At 41.2% G+C, this 22382-nt stretch overlaps 2 protein-coding genes across 2 annotated transcripts in view; one reads left to right on the top strand and one right to left on the bottom strand.

Moving 5' to 3' along the window:
• Positions 1–3354, top strand: part of HECW1 (HECT, C2 and WW domain containing E3 ubiquitin protein ligase 1) — a 310169-nt gene extending 306815 nt beyond the window's left edge. Inside the window, exon 32 of the mRNA XM_056112411.1 lies at positions 749–3354. Within this exon, the coding sequence (XP_055968386.1) occupies positions 749–860 (112 nt within the window). The 3' untranslated portion in view covers positions 861–3354. The remainder of the gene's footprint in view (positions 1–748) is intronic.
• Positions 3355–8050: 4696 nt separating this feature from the next.
• LOC130020460 (cytochrome c oxidase assembly factor 1 homolog) lies at positions 8051–19110 on the bottom strand. The gene is made up of 7 exons (XM_056111076.1): positions 19004–19110; positions 15726–15783; positions 14335–14453; positions 12544–12692; positions 9402–9478; positions 8124–8392; positions 8051–8067 (listed from the first exon to the last, which is right to left on the bottom strand). The coding sequence occupies exons 3-6, from the start codon at positions 14420–14422 to the stop codon at positions 8293–8295; spliced, it is 414 nt and encodes a 137-aa protein (XP_055967051.1). The 5' UTR covers positions 14423–14453; positions 15726–15783; positions 19004–19110; the 3' UTR covers positions 8051–8067; positions 8124–8292.
• Positions 19111–22382: the final 3272 nt, after the last annotated feature.

The raw sequence follows: 22382 nt of genomic DNA, 5'->3' as shown, positions 1-22382 counted from the left end.
TCGCAGCAGTGGGGCTAAAGTCATCAGGAGTGTCCTTAAGTGATCACACTCTCTTATACCCACACATCTCACTGCATTGCTGGATGTGGGTCATACTATATCTAGGGCACACCTGATTCGACAGAGCATTGGATGAAGTACCAGGGTATCTACTGCCACCTGGTCTATATGGATCCAGAAATCAGAACTAAGCGAGTAGACTTGGGAATATGACCTTTTAATACTAATTCTACTTCTCCTCTTTTGCTGAGTACATCCAAGTTTCTCTCTCAATTGCAAAATAAAGCTGAATAACACAGAGCTCATCACTGGTTTGCTATTGTAGTTCTTGTGTGTTGTGGTTTCCTTACAAATGCAAACCATATTTTTTAGTTATCCCAATCCTTTAACTGGTCTATTTGTGTATAAAGGGTTATTGTTATTAGTTTGCAATGTTTTATGGTGGTCCTAAATTTTTGTTTTGCTCATTTTGGTGCACGTTAAAATTTTTCTTTTTGGGCCACATCTGGTGGTGCTGGGGGGCTGCTTCTGGCTTTGTTTTTGGGATCGCTCTTGGCAATATCTGAAAGACCATGCAGTTCCAGGGATTGAACCTGGGTCTTCTGTATACATTCAGCCCATTGAGCTACCTTCTGTCCCTCAGTTCACTTCTGATTCACATCTTCAGACTGATCCAAAAAAAAAAAAAATCCAAACCAGCTGTATAATTAAAACAAACACCTTTACCAGTCTTTTTTCCCCCATTCAGGGCACACACATGCTTCAATCGATTGGATCTTCCATCTTATCCCTCGTACTCCATGTTGTATGAAAAGTTGTTAACAGCAGTAGAAGAAACCAGCACCTTTGGACTTGAATGAGGAAAAGAAAATTCAACTGACGTTTTCCGGGCCAGTGACATGACCCTTTTCTGGGATGAATCTCCTTCCCCTTTCAACTCTCCTTTGATTTTGATATTCCATGATTTTTATTTCCAAACAAAATTATGATTGACAAAAGCTGTGCATGAAGAACTGCCTTCTAAGATCTAGCCTTCAGGCTTCTATTTTCAGTGAACTGCTAGTCCGTATGCAATATTTTAAAAAGCAGCTGTCTCCAGGTCTGTGTGTATCTCCACATACCTCCATAATTAACAGTGAAATATGAATGCAAGTTATGTGACACTTGACCAAATGGTAATAAATGTTTACTTCCATTTATATGGTTTCAAAGAAAATTTGGACATTAAGCATTTCAAGCTTTTATATACCTATATCTTCTTAGCAGAACCACCATTTTTCATAATTTTCAATGACCAACTCCAGAACTAGGAGCTGATGAACTTTTGATTTTCCTTCCACCCTGTGTACACCATCCATCCAAAAACATCAGTGCAAAACCAAAAGTTTTATACATTTCATGAGTCATTTGTGGAACTAGCCTAGACATATGGTGCAAAAAAGTACTTTCCAACAAATAATAACAAGAAGAAAAACACTGCTTGCTAAGGCAGCACAGTGCATACCAATGGTTGTGGAGAGTGCGGCTCAGTTTAAATTCTGAGAAGTCTAGAACAGGGAGCGCGCCTTCATGAGCATGCGCCACACGAGAAGCACAAACTCATTCACAGGTCTAAGAAGGAGTGTCTCACTGTGTAGCATAAGCAAGGCTCCATTCCCATTGTGTTGCGTATAGTATGAAGCAACCAGAAGTGGAAAGATGTGTTCGGTTGAATAGCTTGAGTTCTGCACTGTTTTGTTTTACTTTGCTTTGTTTACCCTAGTAGTTCTCCTTCAAAAGGAGAAAAATTGTATATAAATAATATCGATGTTTGTTAAAGCCAGGTAATTACTTGCTTGGCAAACAAACCAACCTTCATTTGGTGATTTTTTATGCTGTCGTTTGTTTTTGTTTTTCATAATCATGATTTCAAGTTCCTTCATATCCACTAAGGAGCTGCAGAGAGTGATGGTGCTTGTTAGGGATCAAGGGCAATATAATACTTCTGCTTAATTCAGAGCAGTTTTCCTGAAGCAGAGAGTTAACACCCCAAAACCATTTTGATTTGTGTTAAAATGCCCATTCTCTTTTAGCATTCAACATTCTCATAAAACATAGCGTTAAAAAAAAAAAGCTGTAGGCTCCAAAGGCAGCCCAGCCTCTTGAATACGTTTGGAATAAGATCCAAAGTAATGGTCATTTGATATTTTCCTAACCTTGATACCCATGTTGTCTGAAATATGTCACGAATGAAAGTGTTTTCTTCACTGGGAAAAGAGCTAAAAGGGCCCCTCTGTTGATATGTCACATTGTTTTCAGTAAGTTTAAAAGGAAGAAATTTGAAGCATGTAAGATGAAGCTAACTTTATATGAGGCCATACTTTGTGTGTTCATTTCATCAGTTTGTGTCTGGAGAGTGCATTTGTTATGTTCCCTGCACTACAAGAGGAAATGTTCTTTTGTTGAAATTCTTTACAATCCCCAGCATCCCGACCTGCTGCTCTGCTTCTGCTATTAGTCAGGGAATACACATGCTATGGAAAGTTAGTGTCTCATTTTTTGGGCTAAAATAAATATTAATAAAGATAGTAAAATGTTAATATTAGATAATATAGGGCTTGAGGAATCTGTAAATTCAGTGTATATTTTTAAAAGTTAACGAATTTCCCATGGAACTCTTATAAAATCATAACATCAAAATTATGCAAATCATCTCATCATTCTAACTCTGAATAGCATCTTCAGTATAGAAGCGCCATTTTACTTTTAGAACTTGGTGTTGTGTGTATGTAAATAATTATTAATTTAAGCATTTAATTCCTTTAAAAATGTATTATTTATTAGACACTGACAAGGGAGAAAGCTGTTCAAAAAGTGCAAACTACTCCTAGGTAGCTTTACAATTTATATAATAAATTTATCTGATTAGATATCAATCTAATGCCTAATCCACCCATATACAGAAAAAAAATCAAAATATCCTAGAAATTGTAGGATAATTTGGACACAAATTTTTTAAATGGGGTCATTCCCAGCTGTGCTGGGATGTGGGGCAGCCTCTCCTGGGAATTTTCTGCCTGCAGTGCAGGCCTGACAGTCTGGTGCTCAGGCCCGGCGGTGCTTGGGAGCCACCCCAGAGGTGCTTAGGGGCCACCTAGGCTACACATTGTGGTGCTTGAGGGGTCCATAAGGTTCTGGGGATTGAACTCAGGGCCTCACACATGCTAGGCAGGTGCTCTTCTACTTGAGTTACCTTTCTGGCCGTACACGAATTATAAACTAAACTTTCCTTAGTTCCCCTCAATGCCATGGTTCTAGATCTATTCCACAAAGCTTTACAGGAACAGAATTTTATAAAAAATTAAATTTCTGAAAAGATACACTTGTGTCTTGGTCATCTAAAAGAATTCAAAGCTTGCTTAACCAGTTTCAGACTCTATGCAGACTTGTAGAAAAAGCAAAAATAAGTTTAAAAATGTATTAGGGAAAGATCCTTTTATTTCCCTAGGTCCTAAATTATGTTTCTTTGGTTACTATTTCCTCATATGTATGGGTAATTTTAAAATTGTTTCATTATGTGTCTAACAAAACAGCTGTATGGTTAAATTATGCTATCAATTTCACCAGATTGAGGTGTAAACCATCCCAAATCATATAATTTAATGCCAGTCTAGTTGTGATTTTCCCCCTAAAGTACTAGTTTTCACCATAAAGACAAATTGTAAAATCAATCCCTATAAACCACAATTTCTTCAAAAGAAGATATTTTAGAGGTAGTTTAATTAAGTGTGCATTAGCCTTAATTGGAGGGCAGCAAAATCAAAAAATAAGGGGAAACTTACATTTCAATTCAAGAGTTCATATAAAGTACCATAAAAATTTCATGGATCCTATCTTGTTCTATCATTTAAAGTTAATAATCTTAAAATATTCAAGTGAGTTCTTTGTAATTTCCTATTTTTAGTTTGCAGTGCTCGTGAAATAAATTTTATGCCATTATTATTTTAGCACAGTTGTTTGGACAGTTATAAAATTAAGAAAAAGCAATATGAAGAATTTTGACAGGCCTTAAATACGCAAAAATATAAATATTTTTCTCTTCCAATACGTGACGCTATCATTTCACAGCGAGCATAAATATTTGTGTGGCAGACCAATGTGCAGGACTTTCCAGACTGTTTTAACACTTCATCTTTCACATTGTAGGTCCATTTGTCAAACCCTGCATCCAAAATTTGGGTTCAGAAAATTTCTCAGTTCCCACAGATGTTTTCTCAGTCAAGATGAAACACTTTCAAATGAAAGTAGTTAGAATGTTACATAACAAATGTGGTGCTTCATTATTATTATTATTATTATTATTACTAGTATTATTATCATTTCACTGTCGACTATTTAAACAATGGCAATACTATCATTAAAATCTGGGATGGATGTTCCAGCCATCACAAGGTCCAAAAGATAAAGTGTTATTTTCCTGTTAGTGACATGTAGTCCCGTATTCTAGTAGGAAATAAAAAAAGGTGCCTAGAGGTAGCATATAGAGTAAATATTGTTCCATTAGCCTACTTCCTGCAGCTTCCAACTTATCTATGGAAATGTCTATAACAATTTTGCTTAAAGTCTTTGTTTTAGTCATTATCAGGATAAGTCCATTCTTGGGCTGATTTTGCTTACAATTACAAGAAAAATAATATGTGATACTCAGGCCCAGACTTCTTTTCCATCGTATCATCTCCAAGGAATGTCAATAAATTCATTTTGGTATGGCATTGTGTGTGTTCTTATTGCAAACAAAGTCTAGGCTAATGCATAACAATGTGTATGATGCCTCTACTCTCACTGTTTATAAGCAAAACAACTCCAAATACTAGCAGCTGCTATGATAAAACCCAGAAAAAGTATGTATCAGAAAGCATTATGAGAGAAAAAAACAAAACAAAGCCGAAGAACATCATGGTACATACTTCTGACATTTTGTAATGAAAGGCCTGACTTAAGTTTTGTTGCCTAGGAATCCATCTCGAAGGGACTGTCCCCGACAAACACATTGCCAGTCACAGAACTTAAGAATCAGCCTGAGTGCCTCCTCACAAAGATACCATTGATTCTTCCTTTTACAAGTCCTGGTTGATTTATAAAACTGGTTAGTTGGAGTGCACTTGACTTTTTTCCTTCTTTTGTCTCTGTACTTTAAATTCCTTCTCTAGAGTGAGAGCACAGGGACTGAGACACTTGCCCTACAAATAGCTGACTTCTATCCCTGGCATGGCATATGGTGCCCAGAGCACTGCCAGGAGTAAGCCCAGAGCACTGCCCTGCATGGCCACAAAACCCATTCAATTCCCAGTCTAATAGTTTAAATTCACTAATAAAGAACCTGAAAATCCCAATCTGTCTCCACTGTCAATCCCTGTAAAAGCACATACACCGACTCTCCCTCTTCATCTCTCTCTCCTTACAAACTGTGGCCTAGTGTGCTATGGAATTCCCATGTCATATAAGGAAAAAAAAACTCATTTTCACAAAAATTTCCTGATGGCCATATGCTATTGTAGTAAGATCTTGTAACTAGATCTACTCCAATGGCATAACTGAGAAGGAAGAAATGCCTATAGGAAACTCATCCCAGGTATTTATTAATAGACTGAGATATAAACAAAATAATCACTGTGTGTACATGTCCATTAAAAAGCATACCTTTTGTAACAACTTTGCATATGCCTTCTGGAGCTCCAAACTGTGCTTCACTTCATAAGTGTCACTATGCTGTACCAGGATGCATGGACTTAAAGAATTTCTCTCGAGATGTTTCTGACCCATCACCTAATGCCATCCTAGGAACTGATAGTGTGTAGAATGTGGGCTTTTACTATCATACACCCTCAGTATGAGTTTACTGGGCTTTTGTAACAATATAAGCTGAGTGGCTTAAAGCTAGGAGTCTAAGTTAAAGGTGATTATGGGAATGGGAACTGGAATGGTTCAAGAACTCAGAGTATATTCTATCATTTTCTTCTAGGGTGTGTGTGTGTGCACGAAGAGTTACCATTCAAATATTGGAGGCCATATCTCCAATATTTTCTCCAGAAAATACAATTCAATTTACTGTCACACTAATAGCTGTTATCACCAACAGTAATAATACTTATAAAATGTAACATCAAAACCATACTAGTCACCATAAAATTACTGTAAAATGAGGTTCAGATACCAGGAGTGATAATTATCACCTTTACCTTGACAAGTTTCAAAGATGGAAGTACAAATATTGTAATCAAATGCATATATGAATGCAATAAAATCCATCAGACAAAATGACGGTCTTTAAAAGTTTAAAATATAGAGAAGACTCTGGCAGTATTCAGTGCTGATACTGAGATGGTATGAGTGCATAATATCTCCAGACTACATTCCTAGTGTACACATGAACCACTACCCCCAGAAACTGTCTCTGTGAACTCGACAGGACAAGTTTCACACTGCTGCCAACTATGCAAGGGAAAGCACAACCTGTATCTTCCTGGAAAGCATGCATGTATTTCAAATTTTGTAATTCTCATCTGAGACAAACCCAGACTGCATCTGGCCTCTGCAATCCAGAGGTCCTGCTGTTCACTAACTGGCTGTATCCTGAGCCCTCTCTGCACCATCTCCCCTCTCTCCTCCAGAAAGCATCTCTCTCTCTCTCTCTCTCTCTCTCTCTCGCTCTCGCTCTCTCTCTCCCTCCCTCCCCTTTTCCTCTCTTGATTCCTTTGGTATCTTTTTCTTGCTTAACTGCTATGACAGTACTATACTGAATAGGAGTGGCAAGAGTAGTTTTTTCCTAAAAAAGCAAAAATAAGCAATTAAAAGTACCTTTAATATTAACAGCTGAGCAAAAAACTCCCAAATTCAATTTTATACACCAGAGTTTTCAAAGTAAATTTTACTTAATGGTTTTAATTTTGTAATGAATTTAGCTGTCTTCAATGGAGAACATATACTTTAAAAAAGTAGAAAACTCACTGTGACCAATGACTTTTCTCAAGTGCCTTTTCAATTTCAAAGAGTGATGTGATACTTAGTTTAAGAATATCTTTCCTTATTATGTTATATAATTCTTATTCTAATTTAGATATCTAGCTGAAATTTGGAAGTAACTTACTACCCAGCATGGTAAGGGATTTTTGGGTAAACAAGCACAGACTTCAGTGATAAGTGATTTGAACTTATCATCATTTATATATTTTAAATTACTAATATTTAAAAGCTTCCTTCTTTGAGCTATTAGTAAATGGTATGTCTTGCTGGTCTAATTTATAAAATACTTTCTATAAAAATATTTTGTATAAACCCCTTATTAAAACTCCCTGCCATAATTTTCTCCCTGACTTAAATGTAATCACGTACTTGAATATGAAAGTCTAGGGAGGGCAGACTGCGTGCATACAGGAAAAGTGATATTCTGCCTGAAATCTTCTGATACTTGTTACTGCATACTTTGAAAACTCAAAATCTATGACAGGAATTAACAATGGAAAATTATTTAAGTGCCACTAATCAGTAAAAAGGCAAATGTGAATTCTATTCCTAGCACCATCTCAAAAGCCCATGTTTACACAGCCCTGCTGGCGAGGGTCCCTAGTACAGATTGCATAGCAACCTTGCTTTGAACCACCTGCCCAGTTACCCCCAAATCGCTGGAAAGCAGCCCTCCTCCAAACTTCCAAATAAAAGGACAGAATCATGGGTGCTTATTTTTCCTCAGTGTTCTAAATTGAGCTGAAAACTATGGAGAGTATAGAGAGAAAAACCATAGAAATCAACAAACAGGGCCAGAGAGTGTACAGAGGGCAAGGTGGTTGCCATGCATAAAGTTGATCCCAGTTCAATATTCAGCACGACATATGATTCCTTGAGCACAGTCAATAGTGACCCCTGGGCACAGAGCCAGGAGTAAGCAGTCAAGTGCGGTCCAACCCCTCCCCCATCCCGCCCAAAACAACAAACACTATTAATTGGATTTCTTTTATTCTGCGTATTGTGCTTTACTTTTACAGAGGAATTTCAAATAAATTCTTATGAACTTATAGTAAAAGTCTCTTTCTGAAAACGCGTGCGCACGCGTGCGCGCACGCGCGCACACACACACACACACACACACACACACACACACACTACAATCAAATCAGTATTACACCAGGATTAAGAAATGCTATCACATACAATCTTCCCCCACTAACGGTTGGAAATCTGGTTCACTAACAGGAAGATGAAATGTTGATAAGCAGACGCAATGCTTGGTGAAAGCTCTCTTTTGACAACCTTTATTTACTCTTGTTTTTTTACACCACCATTCTTTTCATTGAGCTTGAATATGGGAATCTGCTGACCATCCTTGAGCTGTAAGAAGACCTCCTGAAGGTGCCACCTGATAGAAACCCAAAGTATATATAATCTAATTAATAAAATGCTGAGGAAAAGACATGGGGGAAAAAAGTTATTTGAAACAATGTCTTAACATTTTTAAAACACAATTTAGGTTAGTGCTATGATCACATAATGTTTGAAGATTTTATTATGGGATCTCATTGTTAACCAGTATTATTATCAAGGCAAAACTAATATCAGGGAAGGAAAGCAAAGACTGATTCCCCATTTCTTAACTTACAGAGTTCCTGCCCTTCTATTCTGGGCAGGACTCCAGTCAGCAACTCCACTAATCTCAGACTCAGAGGTCAATGACTCCCAGGGGAGATGGAGGTTGACTGCCTGGCTCCTTCTGTTCTTGATATTAAAACACATTCTTGCTAAAGAGCAAAAATCTCCGAGAGGCTTCTTGTGGTAGAAGTGTGTGACTATAGCTATTGCTGATCAAACAAGAAGCCAACTTATGGAGTGGACTGCTTATGTAAAGAATGTGATGAATAATTCCAGAAGTGGAAGTCATGCTTTTACTCCTTTCTAGGATGGAAGTAACCATGTTACAGAATGTAACATAGCATCAAGTTATAACAGATCCAAACTACTATAACTTTATTTCTGGAAAAACTTTATTAAGGCACTGTGACTTACAAAGTTATTCACAGTAGTTTTAGACATACAGTGTTCAAGTAGTTTCAGATATGCCAGTGTCAACTTTCCTCCACCAATGTCTCCAGATTACAGCCTATACCTCCCCTTCCCCAACTATAACGTTTTTAATTCTTTTTTTTTAAATTTAGAAGCATAAAAAGAGGACATGCACTGGATAAAAAGAGGAAATGCACTGGATAAAATGTCTGGATAGGAATCAAAGCATTGGTTTGCAGCCCAGGCCATAAAGCTTTAGCTTCAAGTTTTGAAAACTGTAATTACTCTTTTACAGAATTACCAATAAAAATGGAAATCAGAGCTGTTTCCATAGGAAGGTTCTCATTTCTTCCATTTCCCCACAATACCTCTGAAAGGGGGCATCTCTGGATGAAGAAACATACACATGGCCTTCTGTCTTGGATCCAGAGACAGGAATCTTCAACTACAGAATAAAACAAGATGTCTAGTAGAGATGCTTACCTCTCAAGAGACAACAAAATGATGCTTTCTAGTGACAATCTTATAAAATTCAGGTGATTATCCAAAGAATCTGGTTTTCTAACTCAAGGATAGCTAAAGAATTCACCTGATTTTCATCTGACTCCCTCCACATTTACCACACAAATGATTATTTAGTTGGGTCCATCTATCTAGCAAGGAGATCTCATATGCTCAACTCAATGCTCTAAATATTTACAATTATGATTCAAAAGCTCACTGTTAAAAATGAACAAACTACTGATATGCGCAACAACATATCTGAACATAAAAAAGTAATAAATAGCCGTAAGCATTTAATGTGTGATTTCATATTCTATATTCCAGAACTACATGACTAAACCAAATGGGAAAAATATCCACACATTGATTGCTTCTATCAGGACAGAAGAATGTGAGAGGGGAGAAACTGAAAAGAAACCGAAGGGCCTCTAGGGTGATAGAAACAATTTTCATTAAGGCAGAGAGGAGTTTGAGTTGCAAAGTTGTATGCATTTGTTAGAATTCCTCAAATAGCATACTTGAATTTGTGCCTCCTATAAATTTTACCTAAAAAAAAAACCCAATAAATTCTAGTTAATGATACAAATCTTTTTACACATTTAAAGGTGGAGTTCTTAAGTATTTGAAAATAATAAGGTGGATTCATGAACCAAAAGAATGTACATGAAGAAAGCAAATTGAGGATAATGTTCTTAATAGAACATTAATAGCACATCTATTAATGCTCAGAAAAATTTACCTTTATCTATGTTTGAAATCTTCAAAATGAAAGAATAAAAAGAAAAAAAAACTGAACTAAGAGCCCATAACTACACTAGAAAATTGGTATATTCTTTGACTTGAGTGATACAGGGGCACATTTGGGAAGGATGAGGTGTTCTTGGCTAGGTCTTTGTTACTGGTATGGTGGATGGTGCTCTGATGTTATTCTCTAAGCCTAGAAAAACAGCTTGAGAGCCTCCAAGTCAGTTGGTAGGTGTTTGCTAATGTTCCTGTTTAGAATACTGAATGTAATATTCTTCAGTTCTCAGTGAAAAATTAAGACAAAGCCTTGCAAAGAGGAAAAACTTGAGAACAGGAAAGCTCATCTCCAGGCACTTCCCAGGGAGCACTTTTGTGGCCACAGTGACAGGGCAAAGGTTAGGGGCTAACTTCCCTATCCTGTTTAATGGCACCAGCACTTTTCACTGACACATGCTGGGTATAACCAGCAACACCTTTGACAAAGGTCTCTGCCCTGACACAGAGCTGCTACCTAGCCTATGGAAGACTGAAATACCAGTCAGCTGATTCCAAAGCCCTTTGATATCCATCTCTCACTTCTCCATGCCACAGCAACAGGTCAGAGTTCCCGCTGCACACCTGTGGGGCCACAACTGCCCTCCCCTATCCCCACTATTGTTTAGTTCATTACTTTACATTTCTTTTAAAAGTCAAATTTTTTGTTTTTGTGTCATACACAAAAATATACACAGTGCTGCTGAGGCTCTGCACTCAGGGATCACTCCTAGCAGGGGTTGTCCCGAAATGGGGATAAACCCAGGGCGGTCACATGCAAGGCAAACACCCTACCTGCTATACTATGACTCCAGCCCCCAAACCAGATTTTTTTTTAAAATGTAACACTTTCACCTCCAAAGCACACACGCAGCAGCAGCCCCCAAGGTTTACTTTGTAAATAAGTAAGAAAAAGTGAAAAACATAACAGCTACAATACTAATAAATATAAAAATAACCAAAAATTAACTAGGTCAGATCATCACTTTCCAGGACAGTGCTTCCTCTTGTTCAGTGCTCCCATTCCACCTTTAAGACCTTCCTCTGCAGCCTGCACTTCCGTGAGCTCACAATGGCACCAGCACTACCATGTGCTTTCTGTCACACTGCATCTGATGTTCCTTTTCCTTACCTTTCTGCCTAGTCTGCTAACCATTCCCTACTGGACCTCTATGACAGCATTTGTTTCACCCTCTCATTTGGAGTTTTAAACAACTCCCTAAGAGCCTTCAGTATTTCCTGTATTTTTCTGTATTCCCACACAGCTTATTCTCATCTAACATGGCATATACTTAAACGTGTGTGTGTGTGTGTGTGTGTGTGTGTGTGTGTGTGTGTGTAATACCGGGTGGTACTCAGGAGATACTCCTGCCTCTGTGCTTAGGTGTTGAGCCTGGCCAGTACTCAGGGACATGTGCTCAGCCTTTTGAACTATTTCTCTGATACCACATCCACCAAGTATTTGTTAAACAAAAGAACAAATGCACTTTAATTCAATTGAGTTTTATTATCTGAACTATAAAAGGAGATGATATAGCTTGGAAAAATCAACTGGCATTCCATGAAAGCAATGTAAATACATTTTAAAACTAAAGTTGAAAGACTTAGTTCCATTTTAATGAGCTGTTGATTGCCTGTAGATGTACTTTCCAAGCAGAAGTGGGAACAAAGGACCACTGGTCATTTTTCTAGAACCATTAGTTCAAGATGGGGACCTGAGTACAAATATCACATTCCTTGCCACATCAATTACCCCCAAAAGAAGAAAAGTAAATAAAAATTTTTACTTAGGGACTAGAGCGATAGCACAGCGGGTAGGGTGTTTGCCTTGCACATGGCCGACCCTGATTCGATTCCCAGCATCCCATATGGTTCCCTGAGCACTGCCTGAAGTAATTCCTTAGTGAAAAGCCAGGAGTAACCTCTGAGCATTGCCAGGTGTGAACATTAAATATATATATATTTTTTTTTACTCTCGGAGAGCCCGGCAAGCTACCGAGAGTATTCGATATGCCAAACACAGTAACAACAGTCTCCAAATGGAGACGTTACTGGGCCCGCTCGAGCAAATCGACGATCAACGGGAGGGCCTTTACCATTACCTTTTACTTAGTGGATTTCCCATAATAAATATTATTCCAGAGTCCTCCAACATGCTAGGTTTTGGGTGGTAGCCTCTTTCACCAAATAAGAGGCACTTAGTCTGAAGTTCAAAAGAAAGCACCTTACCTGGGCATTTGTAATGTCCACAAAGTTGTACTTGTCGATGAGTTGGAGATAGTGTATGTTTAGAGGAGTGCCCAGTGCTTCCAGTGCCCCAGGGTTGTTATTTAGCTGTTCCAATGCCAATCGGTAATAGGAAGCCCTGGAAAAAGATTCTAAGTGCAATAGTTGTCACATTATCTTTTCATTATTGAACCAGGATAGGCAGGAACTCTGCAGAAAGTCAAATGATGCACAATTCATGAATAGCATGGAAACAAACATGAAATTTACGGGTGGAAAAATAATTAAAAACCATCTAAACTATACATTTTAGGGACATCAAAATATAGAAAGACAGCATCTGTGAAATGTGGTGATCCACAGATGTGGTGATTCACAAGCTAGATACTTGAATTTCTGTGCTTCAATTTATTTAATCCTCATTCCTTCACCTCATTCACTGCCTTATTTCTTCATTTTAGGTGTTTGATTAACTCCTCTTTAACTCCCCTTTTGATTCTAAAGAACTTATGATTCTGTAAATTGCTCCTTTCCTAGTAGTGAGGTTTTAGGAAGTTCTATCAAGTGTAAACAAGGTGACACTCATGGCTGGGAAATCAAAACAGTTTGTCTTCATTGAGTAAAATCCATGGTAAGCAACTATTCCTAATATTTCACATCCGTTACAATTCTTAATATCTCAAATAATCTCAGTAATACTGCCCTCCTTCCCAGAAAAAAGACGACTATGGCTGGGAAGCGAAGGTCTCCTCCTCCAGGCTACACAGCAAACAAAGACCTGGGATTCAACCCCCCAGGAAGTCTGTCGCACAGCTTGGCTCTCACCCATCCATATGGAGGCCCATATTGCTAAGTCAAACCTCTGCAGGAGGAAAAGGCGACAAATCCCTGCCATGTAAAGTACACACACTCATACTGAGCCTCCACCAAAATAAAGGAGGGGAAAGAGGGAGAAAGCTGAACTCTTCCAGTCTAAATGTCCCTGAATGCTTATCTTGGACCACCTTCAGATTCAGGAACTTCTAAGCCATCTCTCGAGAATATGAGAATGCATTACATGCATTCTACTTGGCTGTGTACTGGTAATATTCACATCCCTGGCTATATATAGCTATATATATATAATATATATATATGTATATATATGTATGTATATAGCAGAATTGAGGAAAGGAGCTAAGCTAGGCAGATTTAAAGAAACTTCAGAGGGAGGAAGGGAAGAAGGAAGTGGGGGGAGGAAGAAAGTAAAGAAGGACCCAAATTGCTGCTGCTACAGCAGTTGAAATGATCGAAAAGAACTTATCGGTCCACAGTAATTTTCTGTTCTTATAAATTCAAATTTCTGCAGTGGGACTAGAAGTGTATGTCAAGGTGTTACTATCCTGGACCATGCTTGTATTTTCTGCTCTCTCCACCTCCTCCACAAACTAACAGTACAAAAGTGACAGGGTAATAGGCGAGCAAAACTTGAGAAATGGCTAGTCTTCCCTACTTGTGAACCATCTAGTATCTTATTCCTCAGAAATCCTGACCTATCTCCAGTATGTACTAGGAGAACTCATCTTCCTTTATAGCAAGGCTTCTTAAGCAAATAAAACCTGTTCCTTCTTTATTTTGTATTTGTAGTGTGAAAAGTTGGCATTATAGGATAAAGAGGAAGGAATATTTGCAGGAATAGTCAAAGAAATTCCCTTTCCTCCTTTCCCCAAATGTTCCGAAAGCCTCTGAAGTAATTCCTCTGATGTAGGAGAGCTAATATGAAGTTGTATTACAGGTGTTTCTTTGGATACTTACTTTGTATGAGGTAATACATGACGGTACAGCCCCCAGCGGACACCACACTGGTGAAAAGCATCAGTTTTCCTAGGCGTATGGACATCATCCTGCTTCCTAGAGACACAAGACACCCCCCTCTCCCCAAAAAAAGATGCAAATTTATTGTTAGACTCAAATTTGTACCAAAGACTTTGCCTGAATGAGGCCCCACCAAAAGAAAAAAAAAAGGCAAAGAGGAAACCGGCAAGAAGGCGAGGTCACTTGATTTGTTTCCTTTTAAAATGCCAAGGCTGGTTCTATAGTCTACTGCTTCTAAAACATTTTTCACTCATAACCCTTCTCAGCTGAGAAATTTTTTCATTATCATGAGTACCTTTACTGCTAATAAGTTACAAATTCATTTTAGAGTAAGCTGAGCACCACTGGGTGTGGTCCAAAAACAAAACAAAACGAAAAAAACAAAGCTAGGCTGTAGGTAAAGCAAATATGCCTTTCCTAGGGTAGCCCAATTCAGAATATAGGATATAGAGATAACTGATGGCAGAAGACAGCAAGCATTTAGTTCTGTTGTTCCAACAGACTGAACACAGCCTATGTGCCACATCCTGCAAAACCAAGAAGCATAAACCACTATGTTCAGGCCTAGTAGTACCCTGGAAATCTAGCTGCTTGTGGCAATAGCTGGTCTTATAAGCTTATGAGTACACAAGGGCAATCACCAACTTTTCTTTATATTTTGAAAACTGTCCCACCTCCTAGATGAGGAAACCTTGATCATAACTTTTAGGCTGAAGGAACAGATGCAAAAGAGCTAGCTCAACAAATTCAGTGCACCTTGTCCTTTATTCCCATCTTTTTAAAGTCCAACACATGCGCCTTGAGGGAATGAATTATTCCCCTTTCTGTTGGTAATTAAACCAAAAGTCAAGACAGGTCTAGGCCTTTCTGGAAAGTCTTAAGGTTTTCAAGTTCAGGAAAGTCACAGTATTCAGGGCCAGAAAAATAGCAGTATTTGGGGCCACAAAAGTAACTCAACAAGCTGAGCAAACATGACACTCAATGGGGAAAAACTAATACCCTTCCCTTTAAGATCAAGCGCAAGACCAGGTTGCCCACTCTCACCACTTCTAGTCAAGATAGTACTGGAAGTACCTGACATAACAATTAGGCAACAAAAAAATATCAATGGCATTCCGATAGCAAAGGAGGAAGTGAGTTCTCACTATTTGCTGATGACATGATGCTATACTTTAAAAAGTCCTAAAGACTCTACAAAAAAAGTTCCTAGAAACAATAGATTTGTACAGTAAACTGGCAGCGTACAGAATTAATATGCCAATGTCCATGGCTTTCCTATATAAAAAATAACGAAATAGAAGAAATAGGTATTATTTAAAAATCTCACTCACAATTGTGCCTCAGAAAATTGAGTATCCCAGAATCGGCTTATTTAAAGAGGTGAAAGACCTATACCAAAAAAAAATTACAAAACATTACTTTAGAAATAAAAGATGAAATGGAAACACACCCCCTATTCATGGATTGGGAGGATTGATATCATTAAAATGGCAATATTCTCTATATCATTTAGCAGATTCAATGTAGTCCCTATAAGGCTACCTATGTCATTTTATACAGAAATATACCAACCAGTCCTGAAATTTGTATGTAACAATACCTGCCTCATCTCCCAGAAAACTAAAACAGTCCCTGAGAAAAAGAAAATGGGAGGCATCACTTTCCCCAACTTCAAAATGTAATACAATTTGAATGGTAGTAATTAAAACAGCATGGTACTGGAATAATGACAGACCCTCAGATCAGTAGAACAGACATACATCCTGAAACAGACCCTCAGGCATATTATCAGCTAATCTTCAATAAAGGAGCAAAAAATATAAAGTGGAACAAGGAAAGCGTCTTCAACAAGTGGTGCTGGGAAAACTGGTCAGCTACATGCTGGAGAAGGGAGAAAAACTGAGGATACTGGTGGTGGGAAATGTGCACTGGTAAACAAATGAGTGCTGGAACATTATATGACTAAAAATCATAAACAGTTTTGTAACTATATATTTCATGGTGATTCAATTTTTAAAAAAAACAGAACGGAACCGTTTAAGCTGTTAACGATCAATGTCTGCTAACAACTTCATTCTACTACAAAGGTAAAACAACAAATGTGAAAAATGATCGCTCCAATAATTTATGAACTATTCATATTGAAACAAAACCATCAAAGTTATAAGGGGATAAAATAGAGATTTGGCATGTGGTATGTGATATCAGTTAAACTGTTAGTATTAGACCAGAGATATATATACTTCAGTGGAAGAGAGCTTGCTTTTCATATGTAAGGGTCTGGATTTGAGCCACCTGAAAACATATAAAACTATTAAGGGAAACTTTTATCCACAGATGGCTTTGCCAGGAATATTATGCGAGAGAGGCAGGTTTTGTAATGGTTTTAACAGATTCAAGGGTTAATGTTAATTTCTAATAGCAACACTTTTTTTTAAAGACTTAGAGCAATTATTTTCCAGATAATCAGTATCATATTCTTTAAACCACCTATCAGCAGTGTTGTGCCACAGCAAAATAGCTTAGTTCTTAAGTGTGTGTTTTCTAAAAGAAAATGAATAAGGACTTGAGTTTATTTATGCTTTCTATATCATCACACTTGGATAAAAACGTAAGTAAAGAGCAAAACAGAATGCAACCTTATTGTTTCCAACAGTAAGAAGCACAAAATGATATTCACTCTTTAGGTGATTACTTGGGATGAGGAAACTAATTTTAAGTTGCCCTTCATTTATTTTTGTCTTTTTGAAAAAAGATTATTTTAATAAATCACCATAAGATACCTTACAGACTTACAAACTTTCTTGGTTATGTCTCAGTCATACAATGTTCAGGTACCCATCCTTCCATCAATGCCCATTCTCTACCACCAATGTAGACAATGTACCCCAGCACCCCTCCCGCCACCCCCACCCCTTCCCAGCCCCTGCCTCTGTGGCAGGCGCATTCCCTCTTACTCTCTCCTTTTGCAAAGTTTTGAGGTGAGGTGTATCCTAATAAATGTCTGTGTTAGCATGCATTTATTTAAGTGTATGAACTGCAGGCCAAAAGACAGAATAATGTTTTTCACGAACTTTTTAGTCTAGAAAAGGAGGATAAAAAACAGTACTATGTTTCTAGAAAGAAACCATGAAAAATCTAAACATGGGACCTAGCAGTGCTGGGTGTGGCCATGGGTACAACTCCGGAGACTCAGGGCAGACCACCTGCTATGTAAACGGGGACAAGGGCAGGCAATCTGCCATGTAAAGGGGTACAGGGAGCAGACCACCTGCTATAAAAAGGGGTGCAGGGGGCAGGCCACCTGCTATAAAAAGGGGTGCAGGGGGCAGACCACCTGCTAAGTAAAGGGGTGCAGGGGGCAGACCACCTGCTAAGTAAAGGGGTGCAGGGGGCAGACCACCTGCTAAGTAAAGGGGTGCAGGGGACAGACCACCTGCTATAAAAAGGGGTGCAGGGGGCAGGCCACCTGCTAAGTAAAGGGGTGCACGGGGCAGGCCACCTGCTAAGTAAAGGGGTGCAGGGGGCAGGCCACCTGCTAAGTAAAGGGGTGCTGGGGGCAGGCCACCTGCTAAGTAAAGGGGTGCTGGGGGCAGGCCACCTGCTAAGTAAAGGGGTGCAGGGGGCAGGCCACCTGCTAAGTAAAGGGGTGCAGGGGGCAGGCCACCTGCTAAGTAAAGGGGTGCTGGGGGCAGGCCACCTGCTATAAAAAGGGGTGCAGGGGACAGACCACCTGCTATAAAAAGGGGTGCAGGGGGCAGGCCACCTGCTATAAAAAGGGGTGCAGGGGGCAGGCCACCTGCTAAGTAAAGGGGTGCAGGGGGCAGGCCACCTGCTAAGTAAAGGGGTGCACGGGGCAGGCCACCTGCTAAGTAAAGGGGTGCTGGGGGCAGGCCACCTGCTAAGTAAAGGGGTGCTGGGGGCAGGCCACCTGCTAAGTAAAGGGGTGCTGGGGGCAGGCCACCTGCTAAGTAAAGGGGTGCAGGGGGCAGGCCACCTGCTAAGTAAAGGGGTGCAGGGGGCAGGCCACCTGCTAAGTAAAGGGGTGCAGGGGGCAGGCCACCTGCTAAGGGGTGCAGGGGGCAGGCCACCTGCTATAAAAAGGGGTGCTGGGGGCAGGCCACCTGCTCTGCAAAGGGAAGAGGCTGCAAGTCTTGACCGCGGCTTCCAACAGTGAACACTCGGGTCAGCTTCCGAACGGGGCTCAGGTGTGTGAACCACGGCGCCACGAGGTTCTGTTCTACAATCGTCTCGCACGGTGCTCCCCAGAGTGCCTAGCTTACGCCCACCAAGGCCCAGTTCCAGCGCCCGGAACAAGCCCAATCTTTGCGGACGGCTCTGGGGCACGCCGGGCAGGCCGGGCAGCCCACACCGCCCCGGGGGCGGCCCCCGACCCCGGAAGCCCCACACCGCCTCGGGGGCGGCCCTCGACCCCGGAGGTCCCCACACCGCCCTAGGGGCGGCCCCCGACCCCGGAGGCCCCACACCGCCCCGACCCTGGCCAGGGCTACGCGGACCAGCGGCGCCAAGCGCGCAGCCAGGCCACTCCGCGAGCGGCCGGGGCGCCGGGAGGCCCTACGCCGGCGGCCGGGACCCCGGGAGGCCCTACCTCTGCAGACCCCGCGGCCACCAGGGCCGCGCGGAAGGTCCCGGCCGGGGAGTCCGCACAGCGCGCCCGCCCAGCCACGAGGAGACAGAGAGGCCGGCGGGCTAGGGCGCCCCGCGAGGAGCAGTGGAGACTTCCGGCGCCTCCTCCTCCGGGGCCTAGAGCGTCGTCCGTGCGCTCGGCGGGCGGCGGGACTCGGAGCCCGGAGGCGTGGGCGCCCTGCGCTCCGAGGTCAGACCCGTGCCCGGTCAGGCCGCCTCCGCCCCATCCGTGCTCGCCGCGTACGTGTGTTAGTCCCCGGCAGACATTCCGTTCAGCAACGCCTGCCTGCCCTGAAAGTGCAGGCCGCGCGTCTCCAAACGCGGAGGCTTCCACCGACTTCCACGTGGAGTCGGCGGCGCCCGCGGCTGGCTCGGTGAGGAGAGACGTGGCCCTTTCTCGCGACCCGCCTCTGCCACCCGGTCCAGATGGGGAGACGGGAACTGTTAGAGCCAGCCGGGCCCTCGAGGCCTGCCAGCCACACCGATGTCCGCCTGGTCTTCTCTGCATGGGACTTGATCTCCAGCACCCGATTTCTCTGGGGCTGCGGACTCATGCTGGAGCCCAAGCCAGTGGGGCCCCAGGGTGGCTTTTGTGAGGCCGAGAGGAGAGAGAGGGTCACTACCCCCCAGGCCGCCAGTGCCACTCCAGGGCCAGCGGGGAAGACAGAACTGATAGTCTGGAAAGTGAGTCCTAGTACCCAGGGCTTACAGGTCTTTCTAGCAGAAAGGAATTGCAGGAGTGGAGAAGCAGTGAAGTAAAACAGATTTTTTTTGGAGGGTTAGGAAGGGGCAGAAGGGAAAAAAAGTGAGAGAGAGAGTAACCAGCTCAAGAGAGAATGAGGGCTTCTCCAAAGGAGAGAAAGCCCCTACATACATCCCAGCATTAGATATGAAGAGACAGAAGTACGTCTCTCAAGAGGGGAAATGTGGGTGACACATGAGCTCAGGAGCCTCGTGTGCTTGACACGTGAGCACAAGCATCATATGGGCTCTGGCAGTGCCTACATCCTTCCTTTGTTCAAGGTGGCTTTTATAGTTTTCCCAAGTCTTACCAGGCCTTAGCTCCTATGCTCACAAGGTGTTTCCTGATGGCCTTAGGGCTAGGTGGTTTGAGTACATCCTAGGAATTGCATTGCCATGGTGGGGGCGGGGGGGGGGGGGGCTTTCCTTGTCTACTTACCTAAATTATACTTCTAGAGATTTCACTTTCTCTTTAGGGAGAAAATGGTCCAAGTTCCATTTTCTGTAATTTGCTCACACTGACAAAGGGCTGTAGATCCTTACCTACACAAGGGTGAAATCTCATGCTACCTTAGCTTTAATGGGGCCCAGGCAATGAATGGGTTGGGTTTCTGAAGTTATCAACATCTGAAAGAAAAGGATAAGATCAATTAGGCTGAGGAATATCACTTTGAAATAATTAAAAGGAGTAAAAGACCCTCTCTGATCTAGTAAGGGCAGAGTGGCTTGCTGTTTTAGAAAACACAAAAGTTAAAGCAACAAAAACTGAAGTAACAATGCCATACTAATTTCTATCATTATAAAAATGAAAGGAAATAATTCCTTCATCTCTGAGTTCAGTCGATAGAAAGTGACTGTGTCCGTATTTTTCTAATGGACACAGAAACACCAAGTCATCTCTGGCTTTCTCAGTTTGGATTGGAAAAGCTTCTGCCAATCCATTGAAGGTGTCAGTAAGAAACAACAGATATTTATATCCTAAACATTATGGACATTTGCATGAAGTCAAGCTGCCAATCCTCTCCTGGATAAGTTCCTTGGTGCTGAACAGACGGTGTTAGAAGACAGGCCTAAGATTTCTGCTAGGTTCATTAATGGCACATAAAGCACAGTTCTGAGTTATTTCTCTTACTGTCCTATTCAGTCCCTTCCCTTGGAAGATGGTTTTCACATATGTTATTAAAGCATCTCTTCCCAGATGAGAAGGTGTGTGCCCTTAAACCACCAATTTCCTTTTTGAAAACCTTGTTCCAATACCCATTGCTCCTCTTCTGCAGAGTAGTCTGGCTTAGAGGAAATATTCTGTGGATGATCCCATGATGGACAAGAATTATGTGCTGTTAAAAAAAATCTGTGTCCAGGGGATTGCCCTGCCACAGAGACAGGGGGGATGGAGGGATGGGGGTGGGAGGGATATTATCCATGGTGGTGGAAAATGGGCACTGGTGGAGGGATGGGTATCTGATCATTGTATAATTGAAACCAAAGCACAAAAATTTGTAAATCTACAACTTAAAAAAATAAAATAAAATAAAGGGGAAAAAAAATCTGTGTCCAACATAGTCTACAGAATGGGAAAGGATATTCACCCAATAACCCAATACCCATCTGAGAAGGGGTTAATATCAAGGATATATAAGACACTGGTTGAACTCTACAAGAAGAGAACATCCAATCTCATCAGAAAATGGGGTGATGAAATGAACAGAAACCTTCTCAAAGAAGAAATGCAAATGGCCAAAATGCACATGAATAAATGCTCTTCAGATGCAGATCAAAGCAACAATGAGATCATCTCACACTACAGAAGGCACACATCCAAAAGAACAAAAGCAACCGGTATTGGTGAGGACGTGGGGAGAAAGGGATTCTCCTTCATTGCTGGTGGGAATGCCGACTGGTTCAACCTTTTCAGAAAACAGTATGGACACTTCTTAAAAAATTAGAAATTGAGCTCCCATATGACCTAACAATACCAGTTCTGGGAATATATCCTGGAGATGCAAAAACAGTATAGTCAAAATGATACCTGCAGTTGTATGTTTATTGTAGCACTGTTTACAATAGCCAGACTCTGGAAAAAACCCGAGTGCCCAAGAACAGATGACTGGTTTGATACATCTACACAATGGAATACTATGCAGCTGTTAGAAAAGATGAATTCATGAAATTTGCATGTAAATGGATCAACATGGAGAGTATAATGCTTAGTGAAATGAGCCAGAGACACAGGGATAGAAACAGAATGACTGCACTCATTTTTGGAATATAAAGTAACATAATGGGAGACTAACACCCAAGGATAGTAGACATAAGGGCCAGGAGGATCATTCCATGGCTTGGAAGCCAGCCTCACATGCTGGAGGAAAAGGCAGCTGAGATAAAGAAGGGACCACCAAGTAAATGATGCTTGGAGGGCTCGCTCAGGATGGAAGATGTGTGCTGAAATAGACTATGGACCATACATGATGACCACTTAGTACCCATATTGCAAACCATAACACCCTAAAGAAGAGAGAGTCAAAGGGAATGTGCCTGCCACAGAGGAAGGGGGGCAATGGGGGGTGGCAGGAGGGATAATGGGAACATTGGTGGGGGAG

The sequence above is a fragment of the Sorex fumeus genome, unplaced genomic scaffold (assembly GCF_029834395.1).
Source record: "Sorex fumeus unplaced genomic scaffold, SorFum_2.1 ptg000002l, whole genome shotgun sequence".
NCBI classification, from domain to species: Eukaryota; Metazoa; Chordata; class Mammalia; order Eulipotyphla; family Soricidae; genus Sorex; species Sorex fumeus.
The sequence above is the reverse complement of the archived record's forward strand: the minus strand, read 5'-3'. Positions and strand labels throughout refer to the sequence as shown.